At 42.0% G+C, this 18,408-nt stretch overlaps 1 protein-coding gene across 2 annotated transcripts; it reads left to right on the forward strand.

Moving 5' to 3' along the window:
* Nucleotides 1–1,028: 1,028 nt before the first annotated feature.
* plcd1a (phospholipase C, delta 1a) lies at nt 1,029–18,398 on the forward strand. 2 transcript variants are annotated; one of them, XM_084339790.1, is made up of 15 exons: nt 1,029–1,216; nt 6,103–6,261; nt 11,025–11,253; nt 11,384–11,513; nt 11,616–11,844; nt 11,997–12,198; nt 12,679–12,823; nt 12,909–13,061; nt 14,031–14,180; nt 14,579–14,735; nt 14,829–14,945; nt 15,049–15,227; nt 15,681–15,816; nt 15,962–16,111; nt 16,882–18,398. In XM_084339790.1, exons 1-15 carry the CDS (start codon nt 1,186–1,188, stop codon nt 16,971–16,973), a joined length of 2,259 nt encoding a protein of 752 aa, XP_084195916.1. In that variant the 5' UTR covers nt 1,029–1,185; the 3' UTR covers nt 16,974–18,398. The 2 variants fall into 2 exon arrangements, with proteins under 2 accessions (XP_084195916.1, XP_084195915.1); XM_084339789.1 differs by lacking the exon at nt 1,029–1,216 and adding an exon at nt 2,777–2,964.
* Nucleotides 18,399–18,408: the final 10 nt, after the last annotated feature.

Consider the following 18,408-nt stretch of genomic DNA (forward strand, 5'->3'; position numbering starts at 1 on the left):
CACAAATACAAATAAACAATGTGGCATGCAAAGTGTGGCAGAGACTCATGCAAAAACGCTGGTTTCTGCTTTTGAAACACACACTGAATGTGAATGTTTTTGTTCAGGAGGCCAAAATTCCTAAAATCTAGACACCCAAAACAACATCATTCACTGTGCTGCTGATCAGCTCATGCGTCGCTCAAGTGGGCTTCTCAAAGAGGTGATTGTTGAGCTCACTTTGTAGCGCCTCGTGGTTTGCCAGACAGAGCCCTTTTTTTTTTCTTTTCCACAAGACTTGCCCCGGCAGAGTGAGAGTTCATAGGACAGAACAAGCTGGCAGACACTGATAATAGAGAGGCACAAAGAGGGATCTGTCTAAGCCTTCATATATTAATACATGCTAACAATGAACAGGAGCTTGTGCGTCCAATACTCGAACTACCCCAAAGTTTCCTGCCATATTGGTGACACTGACGACGACAAAATAAATCCCAAGACTCCTTTAAAAAATCCACCAGTGGCCAGAAAAAGCATGTTTGTGTTCACAAGATATGGACTAGGCATGCATGACAACCAACGCTTGGAATTGTTGCTTTAGCACATATTTCTGCCCACGATTGACGCCTGTAGCTGCCGTCAGTAGGCCCAGATAGCGCGAAGACCTCAGGTATTACAATAATGATAGTGCACATTAAGTGTGTGGTGTTAAAAGGAAGAGGGGTGAGGTGCGAACACACCTCAGACTATAAATGGCAGGTCTGTGCTGAGACTGGGGCAACACCCTGCATAAATCAAATCACTGTCAAAGTGCAAGAATGCCGCAAAAACTTTTAACTAAGGTAAAGCCTCTACAGAAAAGGCTCCGTAAGACATTATCTTATCAGGGTTTACGTTGAACCTTGTGCAAGTGTTTATTTATCAGTCTATGTTGGAGGAATTTCCTCTGACAGGGAGCTGAATGGAGCGAACACAGTGTTGTACTTGTCAGACCGGTGTTGCAGTGGGTGTGGACTGACTGAGGGCGCATAAGAGGCTGATGGGCTGGCATTGAAGCGCACTGCGTGTGTCGGCTCAGAGGGGGACACAGATTGGATTTTTCCCCACACCGGACACGCAGATAAGTTTTAATGGTTGTGTATAGACTCTGGGGGAGAGAGAGGACTTTAACCTGGCACGTGGGGATTTATTTTGACTGAACTCACAATGGCGCTAAACGGTACAGCTGGGAATCACGGTGAGTGACGCACAGATTTATTATTCTGTTCTGCTGCTGTATCCAAAAGCTCACCTGATGAAGTGTTTTGTATCTAGGGAGGTCCGGGGGATGTTCAGTAGTAAGTAAATATTAAGCAGTAGTATTAGAAAGAAGAGCTGATGGAATGAAACTGAGTACATTTACTCAAGTACTCTGCTTAAGGTACTTGAACTGTACTTGAGTATTTCCATTCTCTGCAACTTTATACTTCCACTACATTTCAGTAGTATGTACTGTACTTTTACTCCATCACATTTATCTGGTACCTATAGTTACTAATTACTTTACAGATTGAATGCTGCATCAGAGCAAAAGTAGCACGTTTTAAAGGGCGCGCTATGTAGTTTTGGAGAATAAACTTATTTTTTCTATAAGTGAATAAACAAGCTGTTCTCAGAGGAAAATGAGGTCCCCAGAGCACTGTTTGAAACTAGAAAGGTGGCAGGGTCCGCCACATATAAACAAAGTAAAACAGGATGAAATTGTGTTGTCCTTTAAGGTCAGTTTGTTTATTCAGTCGTGAGAACAAAGAGTTTGTTTATTTGGTTTGTTTGGACATAAAAAATCTGTCAATGAAGATCTTTGTCTTCTGATTAAAAAGTCTACAGAGTGCACCTTTAAAATGAATTAAAGCAACAGTACGTACTTTGAAACTGTGGGGGGCGCCAAATCACACAAAATGCCTATTTCTACATAATGTTGCTTTAATGTTTACCTCAACACTGGTACGCTTTTTGTGACATTGTTTTATAGGTCTGTATCAAGTAGCAGAGTAGTTCAATTGTTTTGTTTATATTTGTGAGTGAGCATCATATAAATACGTCCCAGCATGCTCCCTGTCGGCTGCTGTTGACACAACACCGGGTTGCTTGGTTTCTTTGCTTTACATCCTGCACACACTCAGGGTGAGGGGAAGTGTTTGGTTTGGTGACATGTCTCTGTTTCCAGGGCGATATCACATTTCACACGGGGCACGCAGGTGTGTCATGTCTAACCACCGACCACAGCTTATTTTGTTTGTCGGTGACACAACTGATTTTTAAAGGGCGACGTTTAGTCATCAACCTCTGAAAACATTTTAATAAAACTCCAGGTGTCTGGAGAACTGACAACCAAGAAGTTTCAAACAGGGCCGATGAAATTTCATTTTCATACACATTCACCATGAGGGGGCGCTATTTCACAGCTCACTGACTCAACAGCAGGAAAAAAAAGTCCACACTAAAAAAAATGCATTTTAAAACAATGCAATATACATTTAAAGTAAAACATCAGCTTATAATGTCATTTTTTTCTTAGAGCATTGGGAAATCAGACAAAAATTGACATTATTTATATAAAATCAAGTGTCCCAACCTTCTAGTATAAAGCTGAGGCTCAATCACCATACAGACCTTGTCCCCTAAAGTGTTTAAAGTCCTCTCCGTACAGCTGTGGACTGTGACCGCTGCAGGGAATCTACCAGAGCGGTAGATGAGTTTAGACCCGCCCCATGAGGAGTGGTGGTGGGGGGGGACTACGTGGTGCCTGCTCCTCCTGCGCACCGAGCAGCACTCACAAAACAGCGACTGGATTTATTGTTTTAAAAAAAACCCAAAACTTTTAAAGAAGAAAAGTTAGTCCAGAAATGTCTTGTTTACATAAACGTCCGAAAAGGACAAAATCCCAGGAGCTGGCTTTCCAGGAGCAGGTGAGAAGAGTTGCGCAGGAGAATGGAAAACGCCTAGGTGAGTCCCCCCCGAGCCAAAGAGGTGCCTGATGAGCGGAATGCGCGCGCATGGGTTATTTTGGCAACACACACACACACACACACACACACACACACACACAGAGCTAATGTTTTGATAACCCGGATTTAGGAAAGATGTTAATCTCTCCAACATAAATCACTGATCATATGTGACCTTGTTCGCGCTGCTGGGAGGAAACATATGTGCAGCGCATTAAAGAGGCTTCCTCATCGCCTGGAGCGGTGGATTCCTTCTTTTCTGCCACGATGACAACCCAGAGGAGACAGCTGAGAGTGACATGTCCTGCTGTGTGACTTTTAATAAAGACAAGGGGCAAAGACAGGAAGGCGTTCACGAGCAGAGGGAAAGTCTTCTGTGGTGTATCTCCATGTCATTCTGTGCCAGTGCCACCCTGTATCTCATTTTGGCTCATTTAACTCAATTTAAAATGGTTTCATGAGTCATTTTGAGAGAGAGGACACTGTGAAAGCTCTACAGAGAAGGGCTGGGCCATGCATCAGTGTTTTGTATTGTGATATGACACTTTTTAGCGTCTTAGATGTTGGAAGTTGTTGGTTTGGGAATCACAGAGTAACCTACGATATGCTGATAATGATAGTATCATGATACAGCGATACTGCGTTAACCGATATATCGCAGGTTATCTAATGATACATCAAAATATCTGTACATCTTTTAAAACAGTACAGGGATCATGTATTTATTCACTGTATTTTGGTGCCAGTTCTAGGTTTATTTTTGAATGTTTGAGATTAGCAGAATGTCTCGGCAAGAAATTATTTACAGTATAACAACCTGTTGCACATCTTGATTGTCTCGGTCAAACTTTTTCATTTAACGTTCATGGACGGGACATCTGGAGCGTCTGTCTCTGTGGAAAGTGTCCTCAAATCTCATATCACCACAGTTGTTTCCGGTTTGATTTAACGCATCGTGGTGCAGACATAAAACAAAGCAGAAGTGCAATGGTAAACAACCACAATAGATTTTTAGCACAAGCTGAATCATTTAATCATCCGTCTGCGACTATAGTATGAGTTTATACATAGACGGATGGTTTACCAAGTATTCTGGTCAGTTTGGTTGGTGTTTGTGTTTTTACATTCAAACAAAACATGATATTCATCCCATAATTACATAGATTAAAGGTGCACTATGTAAGAATGTTTGTTGAAAACGGTCAAATATTGTGAATAATAGCAGCAGGTTTGACATTATGATGTCTATTTTCTTTGTTGCAGTAATGCTAAACACTAACACTCACCTGGTCCCTGAGCTGGCTGCACAGCTAACTTACCTAACTAGCTAAGGGAAGCTACAGTTAGCAGCAGTTAGCAGTTACTCTGGTGATATTTGTTTGGAATTTGACAGGTGGCCAATTCTCACGTATTGCACCTTTAAAATACATTTTCAAACCTTTGTATTTCTCTTTTATTGTTGTCATTTAATTTAGAATATTAAATAAAATCACACGATGACATATTCTGGGGCTCATAATGCCATTTCTGCATTAAACTGATCTTTGACCTCATTTCCATTGGAAAACATTTTGAACATTTTGTTCTGCACCCTGAAACATGGCACCGACTCCCACTCAGACTGTGTGAACCTTTGTCATTACCTACTTCCCTGGAGCTATCACTCCCTGTCATTTCACCTTAATTCTTGCCATCATCTTGCCCTAGCTTGCCTCGCAGGGTGCAGGCAGTGTTACTGTGGGTCCAAGATCATTTCTTATCCAGCCTCGCATCTGAAACTCATTACTCTGCAAAAAAAACAGGGAAAAGAAAACTCATGAAATGCACAGTATGACTCACACACATGACTTGCGGTAGGTTCACATGAATCAGAGACGTGTTTGTGGCTGTTCTCTTTACAAAACACAAAGCCGGCACCTCTCTCCCACGGTAAAGTCAATTACATGAAACAGGGGGTGACAAACAAGCAGAAGCTGAAGGAGTTGAGGCTGACGGAGCAGAGGCGGTGTTGAAGCTGTCGAGCGGCCTCCCCTCCCTGCAGAGAGGCCAGAAGCTCATAAACAGCCTCTGTGAGTCTGTGGTGCGATCTGGGGAAAAAATGTCTGTAATGTTGTGTTCCTGCCCACGACCCTGACACACAACATAGTTAGCCTCAGATGCCCCTGGTCACTGCTGAGAGGACGTAATTTGGTGCACGACTCTTCTGTATGACATTTAAGAACAGTTTTCATCCTGTGTGATGCAGAAAGCTGCAATCAAAGTTCAGCCCCACCCTCGTACACTGGCAAACACCGGTATTGCCTCACATCTGCACAGATGGAAAGCAAATAGACTGAATATTGTCCTGTGAGCTTATTGCAGATCAGTGTCGTACATGAATCATTCGGCAGATGTCGCACACCCTTCCCACAAAGCCATAATCAGCAAATTACCTCACCTGGATTATAAGCCACTGATCTTCAGAATCAGGTTATTATCAAGTAGACTTTCACATACGTGGAAATTGCAATATGGCCAAGTGCCATCTCCAAAATGCTGGAGCTGTAATTTTTTCCTAAAATTAAAAAGTAAAACATAAAGGTTAAAAAATGAAGCATGGCATCATGGGTTGGGTTTTTTGGTTTGTTGATTTCCTGTTTTCTTTTGTATTTATATCCTCTTGTCACTTTCTACTTCTTGCTCACCTGTGTTCCCAGTGTTATCTTACCCTCCTGTGTTTCACTGCCCTGTTCCCAGTGTCCCCACCTGCACCAATGTAATGCAATGTTTCTAAGCCTGTGTTGTTCCCTTACTCTTTGTTGTTTTGTCTGTTTTCGTCCTCGTTACAGTCCTGTGTCTCTTGCCTCTCCTATGCTCCTGTGCTTGTTCCCCGGTTCCCTGTGTTTTCCGTGTGCTCCTGTCTGGATCTCTGGAGGAGATCTTGCTTTGATTGTGATTGTTCTTTATTTAATCTGTCTCTTGTCAGTCACCCAACTTTATGGAAGTGCAATACTAACTCAGTGTAGAACCCCTTAAAGGAAAATAGAAACCTGTGTAACAATGTCATAAAATCCACTCCTCCTGCATCTAAAATTACGCGTTATCTAAATGTATAAGATTCCTGTGTGACCTCTCTCCACCCTTGCCACTCCTGCAGGCTTGGAGGGAGATGCAGATCTACAGTTCCTGCTGATCGGCGGCGAGCTGGTCAAGATCCGCTCGAGCTCCTGGAAGAAGAACCGCTTCTTCAAACTGCAGGAAGACTGCAAAACCTTTTGGCATGAGTCCCAAAAAGTATTCAAGCGGAACCAGACCTGTGAGTGTTATCTTTTACTGGGTTACATGTGTGTTTGCAAACTTATTTTTTTTATGTGTGAGCGGGGAATTCATTCACATAACGCACAGAAGGGGAGAAACCTCGACAAAACTTCCCTTCCGTTTGAAGTTCCTGAGTTATTTTGCTTGGGCTGCTTCATCCCACTGTCTTTCTGACCCTGACATCCTTCTGCTGTTATTCTGTCAGCTCAACAATAACTTGTTGCTTAACAGTGCAAACACAAACACACCCTCAAATCCCCAAAGTGCTCCAGAATGTGTTAGAAGTGTTGGTGAGATGGAAACAACCCACACGGATACTGCAGCCAAAGACAGTCTGGAAAATACTAGTGTGAATCCTGACTGTATGTTAGTCCGTGTGTGTGTCGAGAGATTATCTTCCTCTGATTTCTTCTCAGCGACCCACTGTCAAGGGTGTGAATGAGCTTCTGCTAGCTCTGATATATCTCCCATGCTGTTGTGGCTGCTGCTACCAGGCCTGATAACCTCTGTCCTGAGCCTGAGCCTTGAACAAACACTGAGAGAGAGAGCAGTGTGACTTATATCCCCCATACAGACACAGCAGACACACACACAGAGCTGATATCGAGCGATGCGATCGTGTGAACGGTCATGAGTCAAAGCTGTCTTTTAACATGACCGAACTCGCTTAAATATGGTCCTTTCGTTCAAAGGTATTTCCTTGTTTACGGAAATAAGTGTGAATGTTTTATTGCTTTCCTGTGGGCTTTAGAAAGCCACAATTACCAATCAAGCTCCAAAATGCTTTGGCATGAGGTAAAGGAGAGTGGGAGGATAGCACGTATTGTTTTAAACTACTTCATTAGGTGCTATAGGTTTAACTTTTAGTGGGTAGTCCTCTTACTGTATAAATGGTCATTGTGTTTCTGCAGATCTGTTGCTCTTGCTGAGCATTCTTCCTTTCTTTCCTGTATGTATGAAAAAAAAAGGCTGTTCAGTTATTCATGCTTTAAAGACTCTAAGACAAATGTACAGTGTAATTATTATAAATAAAATTAGCTTGTCTTGACATGATTTTTAGACATGCATGTAATGCTAGATATTATTTGTAAATCGAAAAATGTGATGTCTGACTTTTGGTATCAATAACGAAACAATATTTTAATAAAAAACATAGTCTGAGGAATCGGAAACTTCAGGATACTAAAAGACAAAACTCACCCCAGCCACGGTATGATCACCTGGCTGCCGTTTGGCAAGAGATACAGAAGTATCTACTTTAAAGGCTGCATTGCAGGTGATGTAATTTTGTGTTCATAGTAGTGATTGCCATCACGACAATATTGTACTAACATCGAGGTATTTGGTCAAAAATTCCGTGATATTGATTTTGTTGCCCAGTCCTAGTCACAGAGCTACTTCAGAGCTTGATATTTATCTCAGAAGCTGGTGGAGAACAAAAACAGAGCTAAAAGAAGAAAAAATACTGGACTTACATTCACCAGGAGGTCAGAAACACGACTCCAAATAAATACTAATATTTATTTCTGTACTGTCAACAGGAAATCTGAAAGAAACATAATTTGTCAGTGTTGCATTTGCGTCTTGTAGTTAACACGAGCCAGCAAATATTAATGTTATGCTGGGTGCATACTGAAGTCAATACCAAGACTGTTGATCGCTGATGAAACACAGATCTCACGTGTTACCAACAGCATTATAATATTGTGTGACAAACCTTGTTAGGAGCTGGAACCTAACAAGAACATCATAAAATTTCTACATAAAAACGTTATCAATATGACCATTAACTGCTCAGTGTATGACTGTTAAATATAAAGCTTTTTAATTAGAATAAACTACAGTATTGTCTAAAAATAGAAGCTTCCTGATTTGGGTAAGGAAACATCGAATTTGAATATTTGATGCCAACTTTTTAAAAGTGGACACTGTTCAATGCTACAGACACATTTTGGGCGACACTCCAACAGTAGCAGCTAACAGTAGTCCCTGTGAATCATCAACAAAAAAGTCCCTTCCCAATCTTCTCATCAGTCCCTATAGACTGTAAATCTCTGTTTTATCGCTCTGTCTTTTTCCCACGCTCTGTCGCTGTCATTTGCCTCGATAACATTCATAGATACACATGCAGATACACACTGTCAGGGTCGTTTGAGGTAGATATCGGAAGCTTTACATTCCTCTATAAAGGTGACATATTTCATGAGCCACTTCTCTCATGTTACTGTCTGTCTGCTATTTGTCACAGAGATAAAGATGACGATTACTGTAGAATCTGATCCAGGAGTAGTGATAATATTTGCAGCCTTATCAGATCATAATTTGACTAAACGATATTTAGGTCTAACAGATAGGGTAAGTAGGTGGTTATTGTTTTGCATGCCGTTCCACGTAGTTTATTTTGCGGATCCTTTCTGTTCCCATCTCAACCCCAAGCTGAATAGTAACCTTAAGGTCCAGTTTATTAATAGCTAACATGGTTAACTAACACTCCACCTCTTAACGATGGGTGAAGTGTTAGTAGTTGAGTTTTAGAAACAGCTTCATGAACTTTGTCTGTGCCGCCACAATAATCTCATTGTGCCAAATTTCCTCTGGTATTTAAGCAATGCCAGCTTGACACGGATGACATGACTTGGACATTGTGGCTCGGCTCTCCAGATGGGATTCTCTGAAAACGGTCCAAATTCGCAACCCTACAGACGTCTGTTTTGCTGGGGATAACGTGCATACGCAGATTAAACAAACACTCCTCTTCTGGCGAGTGACTCCAAGGTATTCGGTTGATCCAGCAGTCAGCTGAGTGTACACCACCAAGCCTTGGGTGTGTTTCACCATACCACCCCCTCACTATTGTGTTCTTCTCTTCAAGTAGCCTGACCTTTATATCCATCCTGCCAGTAGATAGTCTCTTATTCTCACAGAAACAATGGCTGCTCTTCATTACTCCCCAACCCCAGGGTTGTAAAGGGTAGAAAAACTGTGACTGTAGCTACAACATATGGCCTCTTAGCTAAGCCTGTGGTCTTTGCTGTTTTGTTACAAGAGGCGGTTGTTGCCATTTAGCGTGATTACATCATGCAAGCTCTTCCGTACATTAAGCTCCTCGACAACAGAGCTGGCCCCAAAATGTATGGTCGCTGTGTGTGCCCAGAGACTTTCAGTATATATGGCCGAACATAATTTTAGTCCTAGAAACGTCGAGTCTTGCATTTAATGTGAGGCGAGGAGATCAAGGGAGCCCAGATTGCATCAAGCTGCTGTTAAGCGCAGTAATCAAATCTCATTGGAATGTGTTTGGGTTGTTCAGCAGACACCAACAACATCTCAGAGCGTCTCAGAGGGACTTAAACTAAAACTGTTTAGTTGAAGTTGCTCAAGGCAGTTTTTTGGTAAACAAGATTCAGGATCCACCAGCTGTTGTTATGTAACGTGTTTGGTATCTGTGTGGTGGATATTCAGTGAGACAGAAATCTGCTGTACAAGTCCATATCTCGCCAGACAACAGTTCTCGAGAAGGGAATTTTTAATGTCTTCTTTCGGATCGTCTCTGTCATCCTTAATCTGGAAGAGAAATAGACTGTATAAAGCCTTTATGCTATTAAAGCTGCACGACTCTTCCTCTCTCTACCCTCGCTTATTTATTTAGTGTTATTAAGGGAGAATGATAACTCTTGTGGTACTGCCACCGGATAAAGTGCATACTGAGCAAAGCAGAGGGATCAAAAGATGGTAATCTATGTACAACAACTTCCTTACCTACTATCAATAATCAGTAATTAGGAGGTTATTGAGAGAAAAACTCTTAGCTAATGGAAAAGTAGTTGTAGAATATGGTTGTGCGGATTAAAGCATTATAATGAATAATACATGCTACAAATATGTATGCTAATAAGCAACTAGTTAATGGTTAATATGTGTATCCTGATGTAAAAGGTTACCAAGGGATTGCGGGATTGGTTTTACAGCCAACAGCTTTACTGTTTTGGTTTACTCTCCTCGCTCTTATGTACTTTATTTCCAGCAGAAGGTAGCGAATGTAGTGGTGCATTTAGAAGCTAAGGACAGATATTTCCCTAAGGACCTGTTGTAGACAAAAACAAAGCGAGAAGGTCAGTGAATATTGGGCTCACAGTCATCAGGTGGCCAAAAACAGCAATTCAAATGAATTATTTGAGGTCATACGCCAAGCTTAGACTGTACCATCCTCCAAACATTCAGTGTGCTTGAAGGCCGTTGCTGAAGAGTTATATATTTTTATCTGTCGTCTGGTGCCTCGTGAGTGAAGGCCACAGAAGGGAGCCACCACACAGAAACAAAATCCTTCCTGTAGATAAGATGTGGAAACACTTTCTGACAGTCAGCGTTGTCGTGCCTATCAGAAAAAAAAAAAGTCTGCAGCCCCAAGATACTGACTTGTCTACGGAAAGAATTATCAAGTTTCAAGGGGCCAACTGTGACAGTGAACTACATAGTTGTGCCCAAATATCACACTCAGAACTATATATGGAACGGATATCAGCGTAGAAATTTATGCTGTAGCTTTTGTTTTGCATTAAAAACTTTAAGAGACTTAACCCCAAACCCTAAGGGGATGTTACGTGTCAAGCTCAGTTCAGCTTGACATTTAAATGATCTGCTTGTCTTGTACTGTTTAGACTTGTTCACGCTTCTTTCTGAGTACATATAAATGTTTTGAGGGCTTACACCTGCACACCAACCCTTAGAGTCTCTAACCAACCCCTTCCTCTCTCTGAACAGTCTCCATCGATGACATTGACTCAGTGCGAAAGGGCCGCCAGTCCGAGGGGCTCAATAAACACACCGACTCCAGAGTTGAAGAGCAGTGCTTCTCCATCATCTTCAAGGGCCGCAAGAAAAATCTCGACCTGATGGCGCCCAGCGGGGGGGAGGCAAAACAATGGGTCAACGGCATCGAGAAGATCATCACCAATATGAGCAATCTCAGCCGCCAGCAGAAGAGCGAGCAGTATCCTTGACAAAGTCTTGCAAAAAATGGTTACATCCATGTTTCTCAAAGGTTTTTCTATTGAGAGAAGACACAGCTATGTGCTTTTAGCAGTCCCAGATGTCTTGATTTCCTTACATCTAAATGTTAGCTGGATCATCAACTGCATGCGCAAAGCAGACAAGAACGACGACAACAAGATGACCCTGAAGGAGCTGAAGCACTTCCTGCGACAGATCAACGTAGAAGTGGACGACACCTACGCAGAGGATATTTTCAAGGTGAGTCTCCCAGATGACCGTTGTGTCCCACACATCTACTGTATGTTTTAATATCAGTGCATTCACATCCGTTAAATTGTTTCATGTTTTTTTGGTGCATAGACATGCGACAAGTCCAATTCAGGTGCCTTGGAGGGCTCGGAGATCAAGCACTTCTACGACCTGCTGACACATCGGGAGGAGATAGATGTCATTTATGGGAAGTACGCTGAAACAGAGGGTCAGATGAGCACCACAGATCTGCTGAACTTCCTGTTGAATGAGCAGAGGGAGCAGGTGTCCACGGAGTATGCTGAACAGCTGATTGAAAAATACGAGGTGGATGGGACAGGTAGGGTTGGAAACAGAATCATTAGCCTTCTTGTCTTTTATGCAACACCACACACAGTATTGAGAGACACATTGTTTGCTAGAAGGTGCTCTTAACAATCAAGTGAACACGTTGTATCACATTCATGGTGTTGTTCGTCTTTCGTCCACCAGCGAAGCAGAAGAAGTGCATGACCAAAGATGGCTTCCTGATGTACCTGCACCAGGAGGACGGCTCCATTCTCAACCCGGCGCACAAACACGTGTATCAGGACATGCACCAGCCCCTCAACCATTACTACATCTCCTCCTCACACAACACATACCTGATGGAGGACCAGCTCAAGGGACCAAGCAGCACAGAAGCCTACATCAAGTAACTACTCTTACCGATGTATAACATGATGGCACATGGCTTATGGTACTCGAGGCAGGTAACAAGTTCATTTGAAAATTAAGATAATCCACAGACCTTGTTGTAATCGACTTTCTTTCAACGTTATCGCTGTGCACAAGGAAATGTGCATCTACTCATGGATGAGTGGCTACTGTTGCTAACGAGAGACTCGTGCTCACAACAAAGTGGATGCCATCCTCTTCAGCTCAGCCATAATATTAAGTAGCCTAGTTAGCTTAGTTAGCTAGCCTCTCGGCGCAGTGATATAGAAAGACAATAGTACCTACATGAAACTGCTCACAACAAGGTCTGTGGATGTCTGGAAAAAGAAATTGCAGTTGAGTTTTGAGCACCACAAGTCGAGTGCCATGTAATTCCATTATATTCAGGAGAAGACACATTGCTGCTGAGTGATCCCAGTGGTGTGCAGGTGTTGATGAAGGTTTTCTTACCTTGCAGAGCACTGATGAAGAGCTGTCGCTGTGTGGAACTGGACTGTTGGGACGGGGCTAACGGCGAGCCTGTCATCTACCACGGCTACACGCTCACATCAAGAGTTCTCTTCAGAGACGTCATCAAAGCCATCAAAGACTACGCCTTCAAAGTATGTCTACGTTTAAGTTTAACACTTAATCAAAACATTCTGCACCTTCACCTTGACTGAATGATTGTTCCCTTTGTTTTTCCAGACGTCAGAGTACCCAGTGGTCCTGTCCCTGGAGAACCACTGCAGCGTGGACCAACAGAAGCTCATGGCTCATCACTTGATCTCCATCCTGGGTGAAGCTTTGGTCACAAAGCCTCTGGGCGACACAATGCCCGCTAACTTCCCGTCACCTGAGGTGTGTGGCCTCAAACCTAGGCTGACTTATTTATGTTACATTGAGTCTTTAAAGCAGGAGTGCCAAAACTTCTCCATTCTCAAATACAACCTTGTGTCGGCCCTGCTTCAATGCCTTGCTGTGCATACCCTCCCAAAATACATACCAAAGGAAGATCACACCTTAAAATTCCAAGTTTAACCTCTCCGCTAGATCGTTTCTCTTTCCTGTTGACTTTAACTTGACAATTAGATTTGTCTGGGAAAGGAAAGGAAGCTGATGAGATTAAAGTAACACCCTTCTCATTATATGAGCACTTAATAAACCACATAATCACATTCAAGCCTCTGCTTCTCCTCCACGTGTTGATAATGCTGGTACACAAGAGTTTCGCATTTTATTAGCTCGTCTTAGTGAGTGCTTAGAGAGCAGCTGTTTATTAACTAATAAGTCAAACAACATGTGAGTGTGAGGTCAGGCGGTGTGAGAGAACACCTAGTTTGATAAGTGAGGTTGTTGCCGGGTGGAATTTTATTTGTTTGTGAGCAGAGGTTTTCCCACATCTTTCCTCTTTTAAAACCTAAAATATATTTGAAAGTAAGGACTCCCATAGGAAGTGAAAAATATTCTCATTGTGTCTCAGGAGAGACACACAAAGAGGGAAAATACGAGCATGTCAAATCATCTTTCAGTGACATTCCCGAGCCCTTGTGGGCAACCCTGTTCCGATGTAGCACCCATGGGATGAATGCCTGTGGTGCTGTCAGCCTCAAATGAAATTATAATTATGCATTACACAACATTTTCCTTTCTGTCATTGGCTGTTGAGAGGGCGTGATGAGCAGTCACCAACAACACATGCTTCCCTCTATTTAGCAATTACAGCATGTATCTCGAGTTTTATGTTTATGAATCACATAACGGTGCATCATAACACATTTTAATTCATTTTAGAAATTAATTAGATGATAAACCCGTGTTTCTGTGCAGGATCTGAAGGGCAAGTTCCTCATCAAGGGGAAGAGATTGAACAAACTGGACGCTGCCTTCAACAACAACAACACCGTAGAGGAAGACACGGTGTCTGAGGAGGATGAGGCTGCAGACTGTAAGGAGAACGGCCAAAAAGCTAAACCAAAGGTGTGTCAAGTGCTTATTACTCATTCGAAATAGATTGAAAAAAAATAAGTTTATGTATTAGAGATGCACAGATCGACTGGCCAGGGTCCGCAATTGGATCGTTTTAGGAGGGTTAGAGGCAGAGCAGCGATGTTTTAACTGCGGCACTTTAAAGACAGACTCCTTCGAGCTTTACCTTTGACAATCAAAGATCTGACACGGTTCACAATAAGAGTCAAGGATACCGGTATACACTGCGTAACTGTTGATGCCCTGAATCATAGTTCTTAGAAAGAAAATCTGAATCGGCAGGTCAGACTTTGGAAATTTAATTGACCAAGAAAATTGCAATCGCTTCATCTTTAGTATATTTATATTCTTCAAATGTCATCTTGACCCATTGTCCCATCTCCTTTCAGAAATCAAAAATCAAACTTGCCAAACAGCTCTCAGACATCGTCATCTACTGCAAGAGTGTCCATTTTAACGGCTTCGAACACGCCAAGGACAACCAGGCCTTCTACGAAATGTCGTCTTTCAAGGAGAGCAAAGCTTTCACCCTGGCCGATACTTCAGGTAAACATCCTATTAAACCATACTGATGGACAATATTATGAGCAGAGTATGAAGGGTGTGTTATAGCATTGGTGTATTAATGTGTTCTCGTAGGTACCGCCTACATCCATCACAACATGGACAAACTCAGTCGAATCTACCCAGCCGGCTCCAGAACCGACTCCTCCAACTACAACCCAGTGCCCATGTGGAACGTCGGTTGCCAGATAGGTACGTTAGTGCACACAGGAATCCAGCCATCGTTATATGTGTAGTGTTATTGTTATATCAAGACTAATGGTTTAATTCCCTTCTCTATCTGATTTGTTTTTAGTGGCGTTAAACTTCCAGACTCCCTCCAAGGAGATGCACCTAAACCAGGGACGGTTTCTGACAAACGGTGTCAGTGGCTACATCCTGAAACCAGAATTTCTGAGGAGCCTGTCCTCTCAGTTTGATCCCACCACACTAACCAAAGGGCCCTGGCTACAGAGGAAAACCTTTCATGTCATGGTGAGATTTGTTTGAGGTTTAACTAAGGACTAAAATGTAAAGGTGCCCCATGGAGCTTCAACTTCTAAAATCCCAGAGGCCTCACAAACATTTTGAATTGCAAAGCCAATTCTTTGAAAAAAATGTCACCTACATTCTTTACATCGATGTTTTCGAGCCAGCATTCTCCTTCTCTGCATTCTGAGGTATTAAATCAAATGAGAAGTAGGGTAATTTTCTCATAAGCTTACATACAATTGGACTTGTTTTCGAAACCAGTGTAGTCGCTGCCCCCTGCTGGCCATTAAAAAGAAATCTGGTTTAAAGCGTCAACATTGGCTTCACTTCTCAGACTTCATCTCCAGCTACATTTACTGATAACTAATATTTTCTTGCTATGGTTATAATTTGTTTATTTTGTCGTACTTGTATTTACATTTTTGTGTGTTTGTGTTTCGTATCACAATTCAAAAGGTGATCTCAGCTCAGCAGTTGCCTAAAATCAACAAGGACAAACACAAATCTATCGTCGACCCTCTGGTGAGAGTCGAGCTTTATGGTGTCCCGGCAGACAACGCCAGCAAGGAGACGCACTACATTGACAACAATGGTGAGCACAACACACACACACACACTGAATTTTTCCATACATTCAATTTCAGTTATCCTCAGAGCAGCTGTCAAACACACAGAGATTATATATACACGGTGCGTTGGTGAGTAGAATGAGCTGAACAATAAGTCTAACCCTGCAGGATTCAACCCAATGTGGAACGAGAGATTCCAGTTTAACATCCAAGTCCCCGAGCTGGCCATGGTGCGATTTGTGGTGGAGGACTATGACTCAACATCCCAGAATGATCTCATCGGGCACTACTGTCTACCACTCACCAGTGTGCAGAACGGTGAGAACGTAGAGCTCAAACAACATGAAGCACGAAACGTCTAAAATTCCAGATGTTAGCAAGAATTTCTATCCTAAAGTGTCAGGAACACTGAGCTAAAGGGTAACTCCACCAATTTTACACATTAAAGGGTGTTTACAGGTCTTGGGGAGAACTACTGCATAGTGAAAAAGTAGTATAAAGCCTTTTGTGATCCCAGAGAAAGTAATCTGATAGACTGCCTCCAGTGATGTCACTCCGTAGCTAAGTGGGTTGCATTGTGGGTAATGTAGGCCAGATTTTGAAACACTGTTGGACTCAGTATGGACAGTTTACAAACAAATTATCAAAATCAATACAGCAGAACCAGAAATATCACCTTTTTTATTCCACACATTCTTCTTTCTTTCAAAACCTGACGCCTAAATCACCCACAATGCACCTTAGCCAGTAAGTGACTTCACTGGAGGTAATTTATCAGATTACATGCAGCTTTCTCGGGAGCCGCAAAAAGCTTTATACTACTTTTTTCACATATTCAGTTGAACTCCCCGAGAGCAGTAAACACACCTTAATGTGCAAAATTGGTGGCGTTACCCTTTAAATATCAAGGTGTTTGGTAGATGATAATACGCAGTTGGAAAGGAATAACAAGCACTCTCTGGTTTTAATATCCACTCACAAAAATCATATGACTTCAGTTGTTGTGGTCCATCTGTTACCACGTAATATATGAAATCATTTTGACCCTAATTTGCTGACGAAGCTAAACCCACTTCCCCTTTTTCCAGGATACCGCCACGTCCCGCTGCTCACCAAGAGAGGAGACGTCATCTGCTCAGCCGGACTGTTTGTGCATCTCATGCTCTTCGACACCCCGTAGTTTTGAAAACCTTCGCGCCAGCAGTAGCATTTTAAAAAACAGAAACAAACTCTAAAGGATTTTGTCCAGTTTTAAAGCTCAGTAACACAACTCTGATCAAGTATTTTTAACGGAAAAAAACCCCATTTGTCATCTGCAGTGCTGCTGTGGCTGACTCACCGTTGTCTGTGTAACACTTTCCTGTCATTGTTTTTTTAAAAGCAGTTCGGTGGAAAGCTCCTGTGTGGCAACAAAGAGTGAATGAAAATGTGAATGAAAGAGCAGTGGGGTCATTAAACTGTATGTGCCATACTGGGGAGAAGTACTGTACTTGGAAGAGTAAGGTGTGAATTCTTGCAGAAGATAACTTCTGAATAGTATTTTTATATATTTCTTGAGGCTTTATGTTTCCCTTCAGGTTTCCTACAAATCATGCCTTTACTCATGGAAACAATGTATTTATCAAACAACACAAGCACTTAACTGTTTTAGTGTCTTATGACTCGTCTGACTAGAACAAGCCTTGTTTTATTCTTTATTTTTTTCACAGTTTTTATGATGTTGGTCACGGGAGTCTTTAGCAACAGTATGGTATCAAAAGGCAGATATTTTGCCACGTGTGTCTGTGTGCTTGCATGTACAATAGGTGTCCACCCGTTTTGAACGCAAACTGTCCTACAGAGATGATTCCTTCACCGTGTTATTCAAAGGTGGCCATTTTCCTCCAACTTCACTCTCAGGGTGGGAAACTTGAATGCTGGGATAATGTTAAACTGCTGTGTTTCAGTCATTTAAACGTTGGTTATCTGACAAATTGTTGACATTTTGTTTTCCCGATTGAATGGTACCTGATGGATAGTGAAAGTCTGGAGGCACATTCAGCCATATTTTAAGATTAAACAACATATTTGATATCTCGTTAGCTGATGTTAGCAACTTCCTAGCTAATATTACCATTTGATTACACCCTGTGTAATGCTAGCATGTTGTTTTACCTTGAAATATGGTCTGATGTCCCTCCCATTAAACTATCTATTGTCTTTACAGCTGCTAATCAATCAGTGAACTGGAAAATGTGTCATCAGATTACCTACGTTTATATGACTTGCACACCAGAACACAGCAGTATGACATTTGAGCTTCCCACCCTGAGTGGGATGTCAGAGGAAAATGGCCGCCATGTGGCTATAATCTGTTTTTTCATGTTTTTAAAGACTTAAAATGCTTTTTGACTTCCTTTTGACTATTGATATGATGAACATATCAATAAATTAACTGTATGATATGAATCTGCTCTAAAAATACTGAACCATAACTCATTTTAGCAAGTATTTAATTCATTCAATGTACTTTCATGACATACTTATGACTGTCAGTGCTCTGAGCACGACATGTCATTTACCTGCATTTGCACTAGCTCGTAAATAAAACCAGCAGAGTCCCAGATCGACGGTTT

Source organism: Pagrus pagrus, assembly GCF_965226575.1.
Source record: "Pagrus pagrus genome assembly, chromosome: 20".
NCBI lineage: Eukaryota > Metazoa > Chordata > Actinopteri > Spariformes > Sparidae > Pagrus > Pagrus pagrus.